Here is a 20805-nt window from a genome sequence, read left to right on the forward strand (position 1 = left end):
AAATGGGAGTGGGGGAGGGGAAGAGCCAGGGGACTCTGCCAAAGCAGAACCAAATAAAGACACTAGTTTATGTATTTCTTAGGATTTACGTCTATTTTTCCAAAATAAAGATACAAAAGAACATAAAAGGATGGCCAGCAACATCAGATGCACTACTGGTAAGTTTCAAAATAACAATAATAATCACACTATCTTTAAATGAGCATGCAGGGCATTTCTTACCATTGGATGGGCTTTCTGGCAGACTATTAAAAAGCCGAAGTCAAAATACATGACACACACATATTTCCAAAGTGTTGTACCGACAATAACCACTCCTTTTAGCGAGGAGTGAAATGGAGAAACATCATAGGTATCCTGTCCCCATTTTTCAGATGAGGAAACTGTGGCCCAAACACACTGAGTGACTTGCCATATGGCATAAAGCTAGTAAATATCAAAATCAGGATTAAAACCCAGAACAACCAGACTCACAATCCATGCTCCACTACTTAATCTCTGTGTCCCACTGTGTATCTCTCTTGCCCTCGGTACCTAAGTTGCTGGCCTGATATATACAGTACTCACATTGTTTTCAGCCTCGTGATCAAACTGAACAGCCAATGGCAGTAGGTCTAAAACCCCAAAAAGTTGATTACACACAAATATTGACTTGCTTAAGAGATGGGAAGAACAGCTTTAAAATACTGATCAAAGGCTGAGGCAGTTTTGCCCAAAACCAAGGACAATTTATTTCACTTTAAATCGCCTCGCACTTCCCCTTTCCCTCAAAGCCAAGCAATATTAACTTGATCTCTTGCCTAGCTATTGCCGAGCTGTACTGGGTCCTTCTATTTTGAGTTTCAAAATCATTTACTACCCAACAGAATGTGTGAAAAAGATCAGCTGGGTTTATCAACATCTGTATTTATCATCTGTCAGTCATTAAATGCTACCTTGTAGGAAAGGCTGATTGTAAACAGAGCCAATCGAGGCCAATTCCGGGTTATGCTCATGAATGCCATCTACATGTTTCATTAGCCTTTAAGGCGCTGCAAGACTATTCATTGTTTTTTAAGTTTTTCTAGTTACAGACTAAGTCGGCTACCCCTCTGAAGCAACTGCACTCTAAATGAAGGGCTGGAAATCCAGACAGAGCAGACTATTCTTTCCAAAGCCCTACTGCTTACAATCAGTACTGAGATACCACTCAGAGGCTTTCTAGGGTAATGCAGGACTTGGCTATGAACACACTTTTCAGCCAACTAAAAAAAAACCACCACCAAAATCCAACCCTCTCATCAATAAAGTTCTCTGTAAAACAAACAAACAAAGACTTCTCAAAACAAGCATTAATCCAGAAGTTGGACTGTAGATGTAAGCTGCATGCTTGGGGAGAGAAGGGGAGTCTGGAATGAAGTGAAGGGACCCCCCATCTCCCAACCCTAAGCCACAATCAAGCGTGACAAGCTTAATTTGGCCCTGAAAATTTTCCCCTCCTCAGGCAGGCCATAGATCCACTGTAGATTCCATGCTGCTTAAAGCTGGGTACCTCACAGCCACCTCCTACCTTTCCCCTCTCTCTCTGCTATCAGATAAATTCAAGGAAAATTAATAAAGGAATGAAAAATTCCAGACGTAAAATTGGGCACGTTTCCTCCCTCTCTTTATTTCGTATTTTCTTCCTTCCATTCTCTCCTCAGGTTCATATTCATCTTCTCTCCTACAATAAAGTGTGTCTACACCGCAATAATAAACCAACAAAGACCAGAGGCTGTGAGGCTCAGAGCCTGAGTTCACTGACTTAAGCTTAGGCCACAGGGCTAAAATAGCAGCGTAGCCATTCAGGCTTGGACAGGAGCTCAGGTCTGAAACTCGGGAGAGGGAGGTTCTCAGAGCCTGGGCTCTAGCCAAAGCCTTTTGGGTCTCTCTATACTGCAATTAGACACCAGTCGATATGGGCTAGTGAGGCTGTTTCATTGTGGAGTAAACATTTGGCCTTTCCCAGCTTTCATAGAATCATAGAATCATAGAATAATAGGACTGGAAGGGACCTCGAGAGGTCATCGAGTCCAGCCCCCCGCCCTCAAGGCAGGACCAAGCTCCGTCTACACCATCCCTGACACATGTCTATCTAACCTGTTCTTAAATATCTCCAGAGAGGGAGATTCCACCACCTCCCTTGGCAATTTATTCCAATATTTGACCACCCTGACAGTTAGGAATTTTTTCCTAATGTCCAATCTAAACCTTCCCTGCTGCACTTTAAGCCCATTACTCCTTGTCCTGTCCTCAGAAACCAAGAGGAACAAATTTTCGCCTTCCTCCTTGTGACACCCTTTTAGATATTTGAAAACCGCTATCATGTCCCCCCTTAATCTTCTTTTTTCCAAACTAAACAAGCCCAGTTCATGAAGCCTGGCTTCATAGGTCATGTTCTCTAAACCTTTAATCATTCTTGTCGCTCTTCTCTGTACCCTTTCCAATTTCTCCACATCTTTCTTGAAATGTGGCGCCCAGAACTGGACACAGTACTCCAGCTGAGGCCTAACTAGTGCAGAGTAGAGCGGCAGAATGACTTCACGAGTTTTGCTTACAACACACCTGTTGATACAACCTAGAATCATATTTGCTTTTTTTGCAACAGCATCACACTGTTGACTCATATTCAACTTGTGGTCCACTATGACCCCTAGATCCCTTTCCACCATGCTCCTTCCTAGACAGTCGCTTCCCATCTTGTATGTATGGAACTGTTTGTTCCTTCCTAAGTGGAACACTTTGCATTTCTCTTTATTAAACCTCATCCTGTTTACCTCTGACCATTTCTCTAACTTGCTAAGGTCATTTTGAATTATGTCCCTATCCTCCAAAGAAGTTGCAACCCCACCCAGTTTGGTATCATCTGCAAACTTAATAAGCGAACTCTCTATCCCAATATCTACATCATTGATGAAGATATTGAACAGTACGGGTCCCAAAACAGCTTTAATGGTTCCAGAGTCCAGCCTCTAGCCAGAGTCCAGTCTCTAGCCTGAGGCTAAGTATCTAGGGTGCACCTACACAGCACAGTTATTTTGAAGTAACTGACGTATTTCAAAATAACTATGCGAGCATCTACACAGCAATTCCGTTAACGGATGACCTATTTCAAAATCTGTAAACCTCATTCCATGAGGAATAACGTCTCTTCTGACACTACTATTTTGGAATAGCAGTAGTGTGGCTGCTCCACTGCTGCTGTTTAGAAATAGCTCCTTCCCAGGGCCATTCAAATTACTCCCCAGTGGCTAACTTGGGCTCTAAATTGAGGTAGCATGTCCATATGAGGGAAGCCTGCCTTGGACTATTTTTGGTGCTTCCCTGTAGTGTAGACATGCTACTTCAAAATAGCTATTTTGGAAAAAAAATCCAAAATAGCTTATTTTGAAATAAGCATGCGATGTAGACGTACCCCTAGACTGCAAGTAACCAGCCCTGCAAGCCCAAATCATCTGGCATGTGCCTGCCCCAGATGTCTAACTGCAGTGTAGACATAATACACATTGCTATTTTTAGTCTTGTAGCATGAACGCCAATCAGTTAACCTGGACTCTGGTCTTTTTTCCCCAATGAAGACATATCCATAGTCTCGCTCTCTAACATTGCATCTATTGTCCCCTTTTTATTAAAAAATGACCACTAGTTTTAGGCTCTGTTTCTTTCTACTCAAGACAAATTAACTGAACAGTGAACATTAGGAATTAGGAACAGGAACACTAGGAATCTTCCTTATGTTTTCTTTAATTATAAAGCACAGCTTCTTTTATTCTTGAAATGCACGCTAACTCGATTTTCTGTACCTCGCACAACATTCTTCCATTTACTTTTGTCTCCAAGCACCCGTTGAGCAGAAAAGCAGGTTTAATTTTGCAATGCTTGCTATGATTAATTTAAAAAATAATTTTCGCAGAGCCTACTTTCTACAAAGAATCATAAAATACTTTCTCTCAGATATAAGTCGTATGCCCATAACCCCCGCACAATGCTTGCATTCAGCATTACAAGGACAAAATATCAATGTGAAATTCTTTCAAACCGGGAGGGCAATGAATATTTACAAGGTGACTCATCTTCCCATCCCTGATCCAACAGTTACATTTTCTAAAATGCTGAAAACAAAACTAAGGACAACAAAAAATGAAATTTGTCAACAGATATAAAAAACAGAGAACACTGGGACATTGGGGGTAAAATCAAAGATAAAGTGACATCTTCTGTTTATTTGGATAATTGCAATTTTTGTGGTTAGTGCCACTTAAACATTCCTATGGGCCTTTCACTGCAGTCCATCATATTATGCAATATGCTTCCCAGGGCTGGCTTTACCATGAGACGAACTGAGGCAGACTGTGGGGGGAGTGGGCGCCACTAAGACCCACAGTGTAGAAAATTGTGTCTGCTGCTGGTGCATATGTATTCTTTCTGCAGTACCGTGAGACAAGTAGAACAGGAAGAAGGCAGAATTGAGACCTTTCAAAGTTTTGGCCCAAGCAAGGAGGCATGGGGGCGTCATTTGATGCTGTTGTGATGCTGTAACAGTGTGATGCTGTTGCAAAGAAAGCAAACATGATTCTGGGATACATTAACAGGTGTGTTGTGAGCAAGACACGAGAAGTCATTCTTCCGCTCTACTCAGCGCTGGTTAGGCCTCAGTTGGAGTATTGTGTCCAGTTCTGGGCACCACATTTCAAGAAATATGTGGAGAAATTGGAGAAGGTCCAGAGAAGAGAAACGAGAATGATTAAAGGTCTAGAGAACATGACCTATGAGGGAAGACTGAAAGAATTGGGTTTGTTTAGTTTAGAAAAGAGAAGATTGAGGGGGGACATGATAGCCGTTTTCAGATATCTAAAAGGGTGTCATAAGGAGGAGGGAGAAAACTTGTTCATCATGGCCTCTGAGGATAGAACAAGAAGCAATGGGTTTAAACTGCAGCAAGGGAGGTTTAGGTTGGACATTAGGAAAAAGTTCCTAACTGTCAGGGTAGTCAGACACTGGAATAAATTGCCCAGGGAGGTTGTGGAATCTCCATCTCTGGAGATATTTAAGAGTAGGTTAGATAAATGTCTATCAGGGATGGTCTAGACAGTATTTGGTCCTGCCATGAGGGCAGGAGACTGGACTCGATGATCTCTCGAGGTCCCTTCCAGTCCTAGTATTCTATGATTCTATGATTTGAGGTCCCCGCCTCAGGTGCCAAAATGTTGTGGGCCAACCCTGATGCTTCTGTGATCCCTGGCTGAGAGAAATAGCATGGTTAACATTATTCCATACCGTAGGAGTTATTATTAAGTGCAGAGATGTTTGTATCCAACCCTGAATGACAACCAGCCTTAAAAGACTTTCCTTCTTGCTGAAAATGTTCCCCCTCCTTAACTAGGTCACCTGTCATCCTGTACATTTCTTTTTTACTAAAAGTGGTGCATTTCAATGCAAAAAGCTACAAAAAGAGAATTGATATTGAAGTCACAATGAAGTGCCAGAAGTTTTAAAACTAAAAGCATTTTGGATATTCATGCTAATATTTCATACAGCTCATGCTGCTGATTACAATAACAGAGAGCAGATCTGAAAAGAACCGAAACAAAAAATTCAAAATTATACTCCATCTATGTTTAGGGTTTTCACATTGTAAGTAAGAATATTTTCCTGGTGACAATTAGTATTTTTATTTAGTTCAGTAACTCCTCACTTTAAAAGCTTCAGAGGGGTAGCCGAGTTAGCCTGTAACTGGAAAAACTTAAAAAACAACGAATAGTCTAGTAGCACCTTAGAGACTAACAAAACATGTAGATGGCATCATGACCTTTCGTGGGCAAAACCCACTTCTTTTTGTTAGTCCTTAAAGGTGCTGCTAGACTATTTGTTGTTTTTTAAGTTTTTCTTCACTTAAAGTCACCCCAGTGAATACGCTGTTTTGTTATTCAGTTGCTGATCTAACAGAGAACATACTCATTTAAAGTTGAACAATGTTCCATTATAAGGTTGTTTGGCTCCTCCTGTCTGCCTGGCATTCTAGCCAGGGAGGGGTTCAGGGACTGAGGCTTGTTGCATTTCCCCATCACAGCCTGCCAGCTGCACAGTGGTCGAGCCCCCAACCCTGCTCCCCAGGAGGAATAGAGCATGCCCCTACACACCAACCCCACTCCCAGGCAGCAGTGCCAGGCAGGCAGAGTGGGACAAGTCCCTGACAAGAGCACTGATAGGGCAGGACACAAAAAGATCCCCGCCCCATCCACACTACGTCCCTGCTTCAACCAGGCTTCACAATCATTGATGAGTACAGTATTAAATAATTTGTTTACAATAATTTAAAACTTCTACTGTATGTGCATATAATGTCTTTTGTCTGGCTAAAAAAATTTCCCTGGAACCTAACCCCTCCCGTTTACATTAATTCTCATGGGGAAATTAGATTCACTTAACATCATTTTGCTTAAAGGTAGCATTTTTCAGCATCATAACTACAATGTTAAGCAAGATGTTACTGCATTTGCTTTAAGGTAGCACCTAGGACCTCAGTCGCAAACCACAACCCCTTATACTATGTGCTGTAGAATCAAAGCCAGAATAAAAAGACAAATCTCTGCCCCCTGAAAATTTACAGTCTAAGACAAGAGACAGAAGGTGGCTATAGACAACACAGACTGGGGGAAGGGCACAAGAGGAAAAGGAGACAAGATTGCCACTATTGTCCACTATGTTTGGTGTACTGTCAAAAAATTCATTATAGCCTCACCATTTTGTTTTGTAAAGGATATTACAGACATCAAATGGATAAGAAACATTTCTTAATGTACATTTGCAATCCTCAGTCTTTATGACTACAACTCTTCTAAAAACTGGTTCATTGGAAATAGCAGCTCTATTAATGCACACAGTTTCCTATTGTTAGAAAGCTTTCAGAAACTCAACACTCAATGAAAGATTATAGCCAGCACTTTTACAAGGAGGTACTAACATTTAGGTACCACAGTCAGGGACGTATGGTTCCAATACTGCAAACATTGGTACCTGTGTTTAGAGATGTTTCTTAGGCCTAGTCCACAGGCTGTCCTTGCTAGAAGTCCAAGATACGTTCCAAAAAACTTGGACTTATAGCAAAACAACTTAAAGCGGGGAATTTTTTTTCCACGTCTGACTTCCATTTGTACAAATTATTATTATTATTTTTTTTTTTTGCGTGACTTAAGGGTGGGGAATGGGAATAACATCAGTTGCTATAGGTGTCAATGACTTTACCGTGGAGTGGATGTATATCAGGGCAACTTATAGCAGAGATGCCCTGTACACTACATAGTTAGGTCAATGTAAACTTCAGCTTACGTCAACCTAATTATGTCAGCGCACACACTACAGCCTTGTCCTGCTAATGTAAGTGCCTTACTCCACCTCCACACGTTGGTGGCATTAGGGTAACAATCAGCTTTTGGCTGTCTTGTCAATTCCATGGCTCCACCATGGAGCTGTGAAACCAGGGCCGTTCTTAGGATTTATGGGGCCCAACACAATACTATTAAACAGGCGTCTCTATGTCCTCTATAGCAATGCAAGGGAAATTTTTAGAGATGTGATTTTATCATCTTCACTAACACGCTAATGAAATATTTTTAAAGAAAATTTTAAACTAAGGTTTGGTAGACTAACACAGTAGACTAACCCAAAAACTGACAGTATATACCGGGAGTTGGCAAATGCCTGTTAAATACTTTCATTACCACTTGAATGGCTCTTTCTTAGGTTCAGTGTTCTGCTAATAGGTCTGACAGGTTTTTTCACTTTTAAGTTAACTAGATCCTTTCCAGAGGAAGCAAAGCCACAGACAAGGAATAGGAAGAGTGGATGGGTGGGCATTAAGACCCAGTGGAGCCTCAAATTTTCAGGTGCCCAGTGCATTTTGTGTATTTTGCCTATGGGTAAGGATGGCCCTGCATGAAACTGACAAGAAAGCTGGGCAGTTAAAGTCAGGCATAAAACTGACTCCCCACTCCTAGCGAGGCTTCACACTGGAGGCTTCCCACTACGGATGCCAACTAGGCCAGGTGGCTGCCCCCTCCTCTCAGCCAGCAGCAGGCAGCCAGAGGGGTGCAAGCAGAGCTCTCAACCACCCCACACTACCCCTCTTCAGTCGGCGGAAGTGCTTCTGGTGAGGACACGTACCTCGGACAGAAGGAAAGTAGAGTGGACATCAGCCATCACAGCAAATTCTGTGGTAGCTGTAAGTCACCCCAACACAGGTCACCTAAGGGCTGTAGTGTAGAGATGTCCTACGTGCTTGCAGGACAGGGGCTCTGGATAGGTACCTAACTTTAGGGATTCACATCTGGAAGTTTTGGTCCATATTTTTGTTTGGATTTAACATTCACAAAAACATAAATTAAGGGGAAAACAAAATTCAACCCATGTTAAATACAGTTGCAACTGTGAACGTGAAGCATTCGTGACATTTTACCTGGATCTAGGTGCGTGAATGATCCAATGACAAAGTCCAGCGTAGAAACAGCCAGCAAGAAGAGCAGTAACAACTGCAGCCGAATTATCCATTTAACCCCAGCCAGGTTAATTCCAAGCAGACAGAGTAGGACTGCAAGTGAAATGCCTCTAACTGCCCAAGTGCTACTGAAACCCAGTAGGTCGGAGATGGATTCCGCAAACCCGGTGATGTACATAGCACCTGCAACACACTGAAAGACAGTTAAACATAAGCGCCCACCCAGAGCAAGCACTGGACATTTAACACACCTGTACAGGAGGATGTTGGATGGCTCAGGGCATTGGTGGCAAGGTACAGAGCCTTCCACCTTTTAGTTTGAGCCAGTCCACGATGGCATTGACTGAAGGTCGCTACCATCTGATGGCTGCACCTCAACTGGACCGTGTCTACACTAGCAAAGTATTTATAAAAAACTAAATTTGACTTAACTCCCGATTTAACAACTTCAAACAAGCGTGTCCACTTTGAGGGAAGCCTCAAAATTAGTCCAAGGCAGGTTCTGTTAAAGTGGACACGCTATCTCGACCTAGACTCCCAGGAAGCACTGGGGAGTAATTATTTCGAAACAGGAGCATCGAAGCATCCACACTACCGTTGTTTTGAAATAACTATTTCGGAATTAGCATTATGCCTGACGAAAAGCAGGAGTATAGATTTCAAAGTCCGCAGCCTGTTATTTATAAATAACGGGCTTGGTAGCGTGGATGCTCCACTTATAAATTCGACCTAGGGAGGGAGATTATTTCGAAATAAAGTCCCAGTAAAAACCAGGGCTAGATGTGAAAGGAATTTGGTCACCTCAATCAAATCCCCACAAGACAGACACAACATCACAAGCTGCACTCTGGGTAGTATAATGAGGACTCCTGATGCATGTTAAAGACTAACAAGTGTATTTCGGCATTAGCCTTCGTGGGTTAAAAAACACTTCGTCTCCATGCATCTGACAAAATGGTTTTTACCCATGAAAGCTTATGCCCAACTAAATCTGTTAGTCTTTAAGGTGCTACAGGACTCCTCATTGCTACCCACCTATGACTCTGGTTACTGCAATCCCCACCCTTCTAATTATACATACAGGTTGCTACAGCCTTTGGTAACAATGTTGGTCTTTATAGTTGGCCCAGAGTTTGATGCCCACTTAGCTACCAGTGACCTATCCACAGCCTTAACATAACTTCAAAGAGACCAAGGATTCCTGGGCCAACATTCACATGGAGAAGGAACACGAGACTTCTCACACAAGAATGATGTATGTTGGTAGGGTTGTGTAAGCAAGTTTGAACCCATTCCATGGGTCAATAGGGGACTTATAACTCTGAGACTGTCAATCCACTACCTTTTATCAGCTCCAAAATGCACCCTTTTTAAAGCAACAGAATGCAACTCAATGAAGTAAGTAAAGGCAAGGGCATAATGGATTTGCCATATTGACACAAGAGACACACTGTGCATCTGCTGAAAAATATTCTGAAGCGAAATAAAATAGATTGACCCAACCAAAGCACAAAATAAGAGCATGTCTCCGTAATTTCTTGTTTTCCTTTCTTTCTGTGACCAGCAATAGGTCCTCTTTAAAGCACCTGCTTAGGGAATGACTGACTGCTTCCCGCTTTATTGTTTTCAAGGTTTCTAACTCAGTATTTGGTTTGGATTTGACGTTTGCTGTTTCACCGGTTCCCTATCTCTTCACTGGAATGTAGCTTGCATGTATTGTGCAACTCATATTCAGGGGCGGATGAGAGTTTTGCGGGGCCCAGGGCAGCACAATTTTGCGGGGCCCCTTTTGGAGAAAAAATAGAAAAAAGGCATCCCCCCCTGTGCCCACTCCTCCAGTAGCCCCACTCTGATCATGTGAGCTACCCCTCCTCATCCCCTCTCCTAACACCTCCCTCTACACACCTGCCCTGCCTCTCTCCTCTGGTGCTGGTCCCTCCCCTGCAGGTGTCTACCCTTCTGCTTCACCCCCAGAATCCCCGGCACCTGCCCCTTCCCTTATCCCTGCACCCTCCTGGTGCTTCCCCCTTCCCTCACTGCCCCTGCACCCTTTGCCCTCTTTTTCCCTGATGCCCACCCCCTCACCACCCTCTGCCTCCCGTTCCCCTCATGCCCGTGTCCTCACACATGCTTTGTTCCATTCCCACCTTCCTCATTCTCACCCCTTCTTTCAAGCCTTCTCCTAGCACTTCCCCCTCCCCTCTTTAGTCCCCAATGCCCTTACTCTCTCCTTTCCCAGCATCACCTTATCCCCCCTCCCACTGACACCTCCCCCCCAACCCTTTTCCTCATTGTCTGCACTTGGCCCCGTGGCATTTGTCTCTCCTCCACGCTGTCCCTTGGTGTCTTCCCCTTTCTTCTCCTGACCTGCCCCCGTCCCCTCAGCACAAGCCTCTTCCTCTGCCATCCACCTTCTGCCTTCCAGTTTGCCGGATGGCCACACACCCAGCCCAGGCTCCAGACCACGTGCTGAACTGAGCGGTGCAATGCTGGGCCGTGACATCACGCCACTCCCAGGCGTCTGCCCTCTCAGCTGTCACGCAGCGTTTCAGCACGCCGCGCATGTGCTCCCTCGGCCCCACATGGCCCGTACTGGCTGGCGCCAGGGAATTTAAAATACAGAGCTGCGGCACCCTGTCACAATCCCCTTCTTCCTCCAGCAGCCGCCAGCCAGCCCTTCGGCGGACAGCCCACCGGGAAATTCCCAGTATCCCGCTGGGCCAGTGTGCCCCTGGCACTGGCGCGGGGCCTACTGAAGCACATGGCCCGGGGCAGCCGCCCCACTCGCCCTGCCCTATATCCGCTGCTGCTCATATTCCACGAGGTCTGGGGAGAGCTATTTGTTTTTCTGGATGCAGAGTAGGACTTGTGTTCTTCATTGGAGATCTGGGCAAAGTGGTGGAGGGCCTGGTTCTGTGCTCCCAGAAGGGGCGGGGCCTAAGGCAGAAGGGGCGGGGCCGGGACAGCCTGCCCTCAGCACTGCCCGGAATGCAGGGTATCACACTCGCCCCCACCCACTGCAATGCTCCGGCGGTGATTTAAATGGCCCAGCACTGGCCGGGAGCCCCAGGCCCTTTTGAACTGCCAGGCCCTTTGCACAGACATATGCACAGGCACGTGTGCCCCTTTGCACAGACACACGTGGACGTCAGTATGCACCAAACCGAGTGGTTCAAAAACTCAGTGGGTGCATGTGCGAGCATTACAATGTGGGTATTTGAACTTCTGAGCAGCAGCTGCCCCAACCATCTTATGAATGGGAGGGATCAGAGGATAATGGGGTCTGGGTGTGGCAGCAACAGAGGTGGCCTCCCCACTCCCGGCCCTCTGCACACGGCTTCTCGGTCGCAGTGGGAAGCAGAGTGTCCCACCCCAGAGCGCTCTAGCTCCCCCTGCTGTGGAGAAGTGAGGCACAGTGGGTTGGGAGAGAGACATGGAGCAGGCTGCTGGACCGCTCCTGCTCTTGCTGCCTGTGCAGTGAGTGGGGAGAAGGCGGAGGCAACCCCTGCTGCCGCCATACCAGGACCCCATTATGCCCTGGGTTGCGTTGCTCAGGGGATGAGCTAAGGAGATGGGGTGGGCGTGGAGCAGGATGGGACATGGGGCAAGGGGTGGAGTAGGAGTGAGGATGTGGTGGGAGGTTGCCCCAAGTCCTGCATGTGGGGCAGTGGGGGAAGGGGAGCTGCCCCAGACCTCACACCACCCTCAGGATAGCCCTGCGTGATGCACGACTCACTCACTTTCCTCAGCCAGGGGCAAAGAGGGATTACAGTGCAAAGTGTATATGTAGGTCTTTTTCTTATCCCGTCTTGTAACTAATGAATTTGTACTTTGTGTTGACTTTTAGAACTGACCAGTGCTTAAAGACAGCTGCATTTAAATATTGGCATTTAAATGAACAATTCTTCTCTGCGTGTGATACTTGCTGGCATTTCTCATACCTTTATTTTCTTCAATTACTATGGGCATTAATAACCACTTTCTTCTAGTAGGGATAGTTGTTTGTTTCTTAACCCTTTAATTTTAATCCACCATGGCAGCGGCACACCAGTGTCTCTCTAAAAACAAAGAGCGGAAAAATGGCTTTTTTTTAATGGCCCGGACACTACTGTCTCTCCAAACTGCCTAATTTGTTTTCCCCACATGCTGGTCATTGGTCCCATAACCAGCGTCTCAGGACAGCAGAGACCTTTCAGACTGTGCCAGAGATGGCTCTGTACATCAGGAGGAAATCATTAATCTCCCTAGTCACACCCTGCAGGACAGACCCTCCTTTTTGAACTGTACTAACTGATGTATTTACCATAGATATGTGGCAACAAGCCTGATAGGGCAGGAGTGAAGACTGACAGAATTGCCCCTGGGCAAAATAAGATGGGTGGGGCCTGGCTCCGTGCTCATGGAAGGGGTAGGGCTTGGGACAGAAGGGGTGGGGCTGGGAGATAGCCCTGAAAGTGGGAGGAGGCTGCCTGGAAAATGCTGCACAGGGATCTGGCAGCAATTTAAAGAGCCAGGCTCCGGCCACCACCTATGCTGCAAGAGCAGCCGTCCGTGAGCCCCAGGCCCTTCTGAATTACCAGGCCCTAGGGCAGCTGCCCCCTTTGCCTCCCTGTTGGTGGGCCTGAGCTTGATCGTATCAATAAGAATGGAATTATATGCCTACAACTCTGCTTTTTCCTTCTCAGTAGCATCATCTTCTGTACGTTAGAGCATGGAAGAAAAGGACCCAGGGTACGCTTGCAGCACCAATCATTTTTACCTGACCAAAAATGTAAAGAAGGCCAATGGTCCCTCCAACTTGACCCCCGAGGACAGTAGAAATCATGGAATAGACTCCTCCACTTCCAACGCTGCACCGCTCACAAACGCCAATTCCAGACAAGACAGTTACTAGGGCAACCACGACAACAAAGGACACCAGAAACATGCCCATTAAAATGCCGGTGTTTCCCTGTAACGGAGAAACAAAGTTACTGAAGAACACAAGGGAAATTTTTCAGGGCAAGAAAAAAAAAACCTCCTCATGAGACTCCAGTAACCTCTAACACATTGTGTCTGTTCACTGTAGGTTATTTTATATTCAGATTAAATAACACACACGCTTCTGGCAATTCAGCAGTCACAGAAATGTATGTTAATTGTAAAAATCTTGCATTATGTTCAAGTCTTTGGGATTTAGGGGCTGGCTGCCTTTTTTGTTCTGTATGTAGGTCCAGTGCCCAGGAATATGGCTCCTAGGTGCTAGCTCAGTACAAATAATAATAAATCACCATATAATATTTATCCCCACTGGATCTTTCCAGGCAATTCTACTGTGAACAACAAGGGAGGGTCTCTCCAACAAAGCCCTATGTTGTACAAGTTCCTGAAGCATAAGGTATCTCAGTGGGTTTCAAACTTTTTTTCTCATGATCCATTTGAAGAAAAGTGCTAATGCCCGGTACAGGGTGTGGCTGAGGATGAGTTTTGGGTATAGTAGGGGGCTCTAGTTTGGGAGGGAGGTCTAGACTATGGCAGAGGGGCTTACCTTGAGTGGCTCCCAGTCAGTGGTGCAATGGGGGTGCTAAGGCAGGCCTCCTGCCTTTCCTGGCACTGCAGACCATGCTGCACCCCACAAGCAGCCAACAGCAGGTTCCCAGCCAATGGGAGTGCAGAGCTAGTGCTCAGGACAGGGGCAGTGCATGGAGCTCTGTGTGCTCTCCCCTCTCCACCTAGGAATTGGGACTGCTGCCAACCACTTCTGGGGTGCAGCACAGTCTGTGGTGCCAGGAAAAGCAGGCAGCCTGCCTTAGCATACACACCCCGTCCCAGTCACCTGATCACCCTGCAGCAAGAAGACCAAGTGCCTGATATTCGGTCCCGGCCAATAGTTTGAAAACTACTGGGTTATCTCGCTGAGCCCTCGATCTGTCAATTGACACAGCAGGGATATTGTCACGAGCAGATCACCACCCAGCAGAAGTTTCAGAGCTACAACTCCCTAATAATCATGAATAATCCGCCACAAGGTAAAATGGGGGAAAGGGGTAAAAAAGAAATATCACGGTTATTACAAAGACTGGGTCAGATAAAGACAAAACTAAACACCTCAGCACTGATCTGGTCCTGAAATACCTGCCTGGATTTTCAGAAAGCCCATTTCTTAGGGCCCTAAATGATTGGATTTTCAGAGAGATTCAGCCAGCCAACGGCAGCGCCAACTGAGATGGATGCTTCTGAAAAATCTAAGCCGCTCAGACCTACTACATTGCTAACACCCAAGTCAATGAATTACCAAAGGAGGAAAAATACACTTCATATACAAGACAAAAAATAAACCTATGATAAATAATTACTTGCTGGTCTTTATCTGGACTGCACACTGTGTCAGGGGACACAATATCTCAATCCACCTCCACGTGCTCTTCCAGCTTTCCCCAGATGGTTGGGATAGTCCTGACCTTTCAAGCAGGCCTGCTCAGTGCCTCTGCATCATGGAAATTGGATCTCCTCCTGGTGGTATCACAAGCGGATTTGTGCAGCCCGGGACTCCTCACTTCCTGACCTGGTGCAGAGGTCCACAAACAGCTGCCTTGGCACACGACGCAGTCTCGTCTGCTAAGCTACATTAAAAGACTGCTAATCATATCTTAAATCCTTTTGCCATGTATCCAATGGCTGCAGCAGTGTCCTGAGTTAGTGAATGGGCGGGAAGGGCATTTATATGGGAATCCAATAGCCCTTCACAGGCTGGCAAGGAAATCCTACTCTTCCCAGGAAAATGTAATGCTTTTGTCATCGTGTGCCACACAGCCTTTGGTACCTGCAGCAGGTTAGTCATCTTGTGTACCTTGATAGCAATATAGGTCATAGCCTTCCACCATCTGCCAGAACACGTGCTTTCAGTTTGAATGATGCTTGTCACATTTGGTTGGCCTTTCTATTCAAGTCAAAAGGTCAGGATTCCAAAAGTGAACTAGAATTTAGGCTGTTCAGGTCCCTCAGGGAGTTCTGACATCAAATGCTTCTTTTGTGACCCCTGTTTTTGCTGTCTTCTGCTTGTTCTAAATATTGCAGGAATCTCTTTTGCGGGGTCAAAAGTATCTCTTTATACTCTTGCTGAACTTCCCCAGCTAGTGTAACTTCTTGATCTCTGAATCGCAGTCATTTCCACTGAAAACTCATCCAGGACACCATGCCAATGCAGAGAGGACTGGAAACCTCTCCCTATCCTGCCCTCCCCCACAGCACTGCTCCCATTACTACATTATAGTGTTGCATAATTTCTTCCCTGCTGTTGACTGACAAGCTCTCGCTCTGTCTCCATTCCTGTGGTGTATGTATGTGAGGACACACTGGCCTCTGGCACCATATTGTTTCTCATCAGCAACAGGCAGCGACTGCTTCTATTTTGTGCTGGTCTAAGTCCCAGACTTTTTGTTGTTGTTGTTGTTGTTGTTGTTGTTGGAGGGGTTTGTTTGGTTTTGTTTTGTTTTTTTCCAGAAATGTATCCAGGATGTTGCTATTCTTGTGAAATCCTATTTTAGTTCAATAGCCTGCTGGTTTAGATGTTGGTTTTACTGGATCAGTGGAAAACGAAGTCTGGCCTCATTGTGAATGCATCATTAGCATTACTATTTAACATTTCACTGTGGCCCAAATACCTCCAGTAAGGCTCAGGCTGTCTCTGCGCTGTTGCTGTAATAATATGTAGGAAGACCTGACCTCTTCTGTTGAGAAAAGTTTCCAAACAAAGGTCTTGCTCTTACAATCAGATCTAGGCAAGCAACCTCCTGTGCTCATGTGAAGCCCCAGTGATTTCAAAGCCTAATGCCATTATTTTTCATCATGCTCAGTTTCCCTTTTAATAATCCTGGGTCTATTTCATTTGGGGGGGGGAGTTGCTTTATGTATTGACTGTGCCACCAATCACTTGCTATTGAATTGCAAAGTGAGGGATGGAGGCAATACAGTTGTGTTGGTGAAGGCTTTATGAAAACCTTTCTGACATCTCAGTTGAAATTAATGTGGGAAAGAGAAGCAAATGGTAAAAGAAAAATCCCAACTATTAGAGTCTGGGCTGCTGGGTAAGGTTGCCATATGGTTGAAACAAAAATATTTAATACTCCCCCCCCCCCCCCCCCAAAAAAAACGCCAGGAAAAAATTCTGTTGAAGGGGGGAAAAGGGGGGAGAGGAGAGACCAAAGTTGTTGAGCAAAGAAAAAAAAGCCTCCAAGGACTTATTAAGCCCCCCCCCCAAATTAAATAAAACAGCATTAAAATAGCATGTCCCCTTTAAGTGCAGGGATAGGAACAGGGGAGGGGTTGAGTACTAAGATCCAGGGGAAGCATTGCTTCCCCTGCGTCTTTTGGCTGGCAGCCATTTTGTGCCGGCAGCCTTGGGGAACCAGGTAAGCATGGCGGCTGGGGTCAGGGAGCTGCGAGTGTTGGGTGCCGGAGGGGACTTGTGGGGGGAGAGAAGCCGGGTGCTGAGTGTTTGTAGGGTTGCCAGGTGCCCAGCATTTTAGGTGTCCGGTATTCTCTGAATTTTTTACCGGACAGGAGCCAAAAATACCAGACCGTCTGCGTGACTACCGGACACCTGGCAACCCTACTAGTGGGTATCAGTAATGAGCCCTGAGTAATGATGTCACACCAGTGGAGTATCAGATTTCATAAGGGTCAGCCCTGGGTGACTGATGGAGGAAAGGCTTCCAAGGAAAATCATGGCAGCTGAAGGATTAGTGATTCAGTGGGGAGCACTTAGTTTTCCGAGTCAGTAATGAACTAATCCCCTAGGTGGAGCTAAGGGACAGGGGGTTTCTAGAGGTACAGGTTGGACCTCACACTCCAGTTCCAAGCAAGGGAATTTGCTGAACCAAGGAAAATCAGGGCCCTCACTACTCTCCTAGCCACCAGCCCTGCTGCCAGCCAGGCTGCAGTCCTAGCCCCACTGGGCTCTGCTCCCAGCTCCTGGGACTTCTGGGCTGCACTCCTGATGGCCCCTGGGCTGCGCTCCTGGCCCCTCAGCGGCTGGCCAAGCCGTGTTCTGCTCTGGGGCCACCAGGCTGTGCTCCCACTTCATTCTCACTCTTAAAGCCACAACACTGGCAGGTACACTCTCCTTGACTCACGAATGGGACTCTCCTAGAGATCAAGAATTTTGTGCTATCCAAGGCCCTTCATTCAGGTCTCCATTTAAAACTCTCATGTTGGAAACACAACTATTTCAGTACTGCTTGGAGGAGGCCAGCGGAGGATGTGTAACCATGGCAATACATTTTACCTGGAGAGTTATATTTGGATACACCATTACACATGGACTTCCCTACGAATTATCAGGCTTGTTTGGAAGTTGCAGAACAGCACATTACAGGGAAGTCACGAAAACGGCCCCAGCCTCACTATTTTTAAACACAGTCATTTACATATTCTGAAGAGTGAGAAGAAAAACCAAGAGATTTAACTGCTTCACTAAGCACAAAATCAAAAGCAACCATGGTGATGGGGAGAGGGGAGGGACAATAACCTACCCATTAATCCACAATGTTACCCTGTTTGTCCTTCACTCACCACTAGCCATCCGGTCCTCAGAAAAAGAACCACTCCAAAAATGTTGATCATGCAAGAAGTAAAGACGCCATCCCAGGTCCCAAAGAGCACTGGCTCCCAGACGAAGAGCTGTATCTTCCACCAGGGTTTGGTCTGTGTTTGAGATACCTAGAAGATAGTAACACCTTCAGTTACAACCATGCAGCCATCTGGATATCTGCAGAAGCAGCACTGTGGCCTGTGTCTACAACAGAGTAATCTGAGCATAGAATCATAGAACACTAGAACTGGAAGGGACCTCGAGAGATCATTAAGTCCAGTCCCCTACCCTCACGGCAGGACCAACCACCATATCATCCCTGATGGATGTCTGTCTAACCTGCTCTTAAATATCTCCAGGGATGGAGATTCCACAACTTCCCCAGGCAATTTATTCTAGTGTTTAACCACCCTGACAGTTAGGACATTTTTCCTCATGTCCAACCTAAATCTCCCTTGCTGCAGTTTAAGCCCATTGCTTCTTGTCCTATCACGGGAGGCCAAGAAGAACAATTTTTCTCTCCCCTCTTTGTAACGTGAAAACTGCTATCATGTCCCCCTCAGTCTTCTCTTTACTAAACCAAACAAACCCAGTTCTTTCAGTCTTCCCTCATAGGTCATGTTTTCTAGGTCTTTGATCATTTTTGTTGCTCTTCTCTGGACCTTCTCCAATTTCTCCACATCTTTCTTGAAACGTGGTACCCAAAACTGGACACAATACTCAAACTGAGACATAATCAGCGCAGAGTGGAGCAGAAGAATGACTTCTCGCGTCTTGCTCACAACACTCCTGTTAATGCATCCCAGAATTATGTTTGCTTTTTTTGCAACAGTGTCACACTGTTGACTCATACTTAGCTTGTGGTCCACTATGACCCTTAGATCCCTTTCTGAAGTACTCCTTCCTAGACAGACACTTCCCATTCTGACTGTTCCTTCCTAAGTGGAGTACTTTGCATTTGTCCTTATTAAATTTCATCCTGTTTGCCTCAGAGCATTTCTCCAGTTTGTCCAGATCATTTTGAATTATGACCCTATCCTCCAAAGCACTTGCAACCCCTCCCAGATTGGTATCATCTGCAAATTTAATAATCGTATTCTCTATGCGGTCATCTAAATAGTTGATGAAGATATTGAACAGAACTGGTCCCAAAACAGACCCTTGTGGAACCCCACTTGTTACGCCCTTCCAGCATGATTGTGAACTGTTAAAAATTACTCTCTGAGAACGATTATCCAGCCAGTTATGCACCCACCTTATACAGTAGACTTCCGATAATCCGAAACCTATGGGACCTAGGTGGTTCTGGATTATCAAATATGCCGGACTATCAGGAGGTACTATAAACTGGTTATATATATACTGTATACATTATATACTGTATATAAAGTGTTCTTAACCCTTTTTATTGTACATACTGTATACAGTATACTGTAATGTTTTAGTTTTTTTAAGCCTTTTTTACCCTTTTTGCTCAGTTCAGCTGCTGCCGCTGTTACCTTGTGACTCATTTTTTGCCGAAGCTCACGCACTAGGCTCTTACTATTTTGATGCCGGACTATCATGAGTGCCGGACTATTGGATGCCAGACTATTGGAGTTTTACTGTAATAGCCCCATCTAGGTTGTATTTCACTAGTTTATTGATAAGATGCTTGCTATAGCATCACTTTACCTGACATCACCCACTGTAACAATGGAAAGGGGTGATAGGAAAGAACCATGAGGGTTCATAGTCAGCAGCAATGCCATGAAACTATGGCAGGCTCCAGAACATGGATGCAGAAAGCACCAATAATTGGTCTTTAGTTTGCTCTCTCTGTCACACAGAACTCAATCGAACAAATAACACCAGACTGAAGCACAGAAAAAAGTGCCTCTGTTTTAGAGAAGGCAGGGTCACAAGGCCTCAGTCAGTCTGGTGCAGGAGGCTAGATATAAAAGCTATAAAGATAGTTTATCATCAGGCACAAGAAGTAGTGTTACAGGAGACGTCCATCAGCATGCTCTCCATTAATGGAGTCATGGTAAGGGTATTCTTGGGTTCTTCTCAGGTTCTCCTCTGCTGTTCTGTTTAGGTGACATATCTGAGACACTGTCCCAGACTGAGATGTCAGTAGAGGAGGATTCCGCCACAACCTGTTACAGTGCTGAAGATGGAAATCAGAGATTAGTGGTTCGCAGAGAAGGGGCCTTTTCAACATACCTGTTGTGCTTCCTCATGGAACAGCTCTTGCACATGAGAGTCACTCCTCAGACCTGTGCTGCTGTTCAGCGTAGGCATTTTATCTTTTACGTTGAAGTTGTATGCCCAACCAGAAGCCATAATGCCAACCAAAAGTCTGGGGGGCCGAGCAGAAGGTCAGCTATTCCCCTCAGACAAATTCCCGTCGTGTTGAAAACTTCCCAGAAGAGGATTCATGGTATTGTTACTCCTAGTCAGAAGGGATGGGGAAGAAAAAGAAAGAACAACTCACTGTAATTTTTTGATGCCATAAAAGACGACAGTGGCACAAATCTGCTTTTTAAACAGCACCAGCCTTTCAAGCCACATCCTTGTAAACACACCTTGTAAAATATAGGAGCTGCCTCCAATAAGGCATCTTAATAGGACATGTTTAGTATAAATACAAGAAAACAAAGTCTTGGCCTGAAGTTACTTAGTTAGTTGTCCTTTATCTTTGATAGCTCTTCCCCCATTGGCTGTTTAACCCCAATAAATG

At 45.4% G+C, this 20805-nt stretch overlaps 2 protein-coding genes across 2 annotated transcripts in view; both read right to left on the minus strand.

Moving 5' to 3' along the window:
* Positions 1 to 20420, minus strand: part of SLC12A8 (solute carrier family 12 member 8) — an 87858-nt gene extending 67438 nt beyond the window's left edge. The window contains exons 1-4 of the mRNA XM_006137661.3: positions 20289 to 20420; positions 18065 to 18211; positions 13272 to 13463; positions 8474 to 8705 (exon numbers count right to left, since the gene is read on the minus strand). Coding sequence (XP_006137723.2) covers positions 8474 to 8705; positions 13272 to 13463; positions 18065 to 18211; positions 20289 to 20408 — 691 coding nt within the window. The 5' untranslated portion in view covers positions 20409 to 20420. The remainder of the gene's footprint in view (positions 1 to 8473; positions 8706 to 13271; positions 13464 to 18064; positions 18212 to 20288) is intronic.
* Positions 20385 to 20805, minus strand: part of ZNF148 (zinc finger protein 148) — an 85256-nt gene continuing 84835 nt past the window's right edge. Inside the window, exon 8 of the mRNA XM_075933180.1 lies at positions 20385 to 20517. Coding sequence (XP_075789295.1) covers positions 20512 to 20517 — 6 coding nt within the window. The 3' untranslated portion in view covers positions 20385 to 20511. The remainder of the gene's footprint in view (positions 20518 to 20805) is intronic.

Source organism: Pelodiscus sinensis, chromosome 7, assembly GCF_049634645.1.
Source record: "Pelodiscus sinensis isolate JC-2024 chromosome 7, ASM4963464v1, whole genome shotgun sequence".
In the NCBI taxonomy this organism is placed as follows: Eukaryota; Metazoa; Chordata; order Testudines; family Trionychidae; genus Pelodiscus; species Pelodiscus sinensis.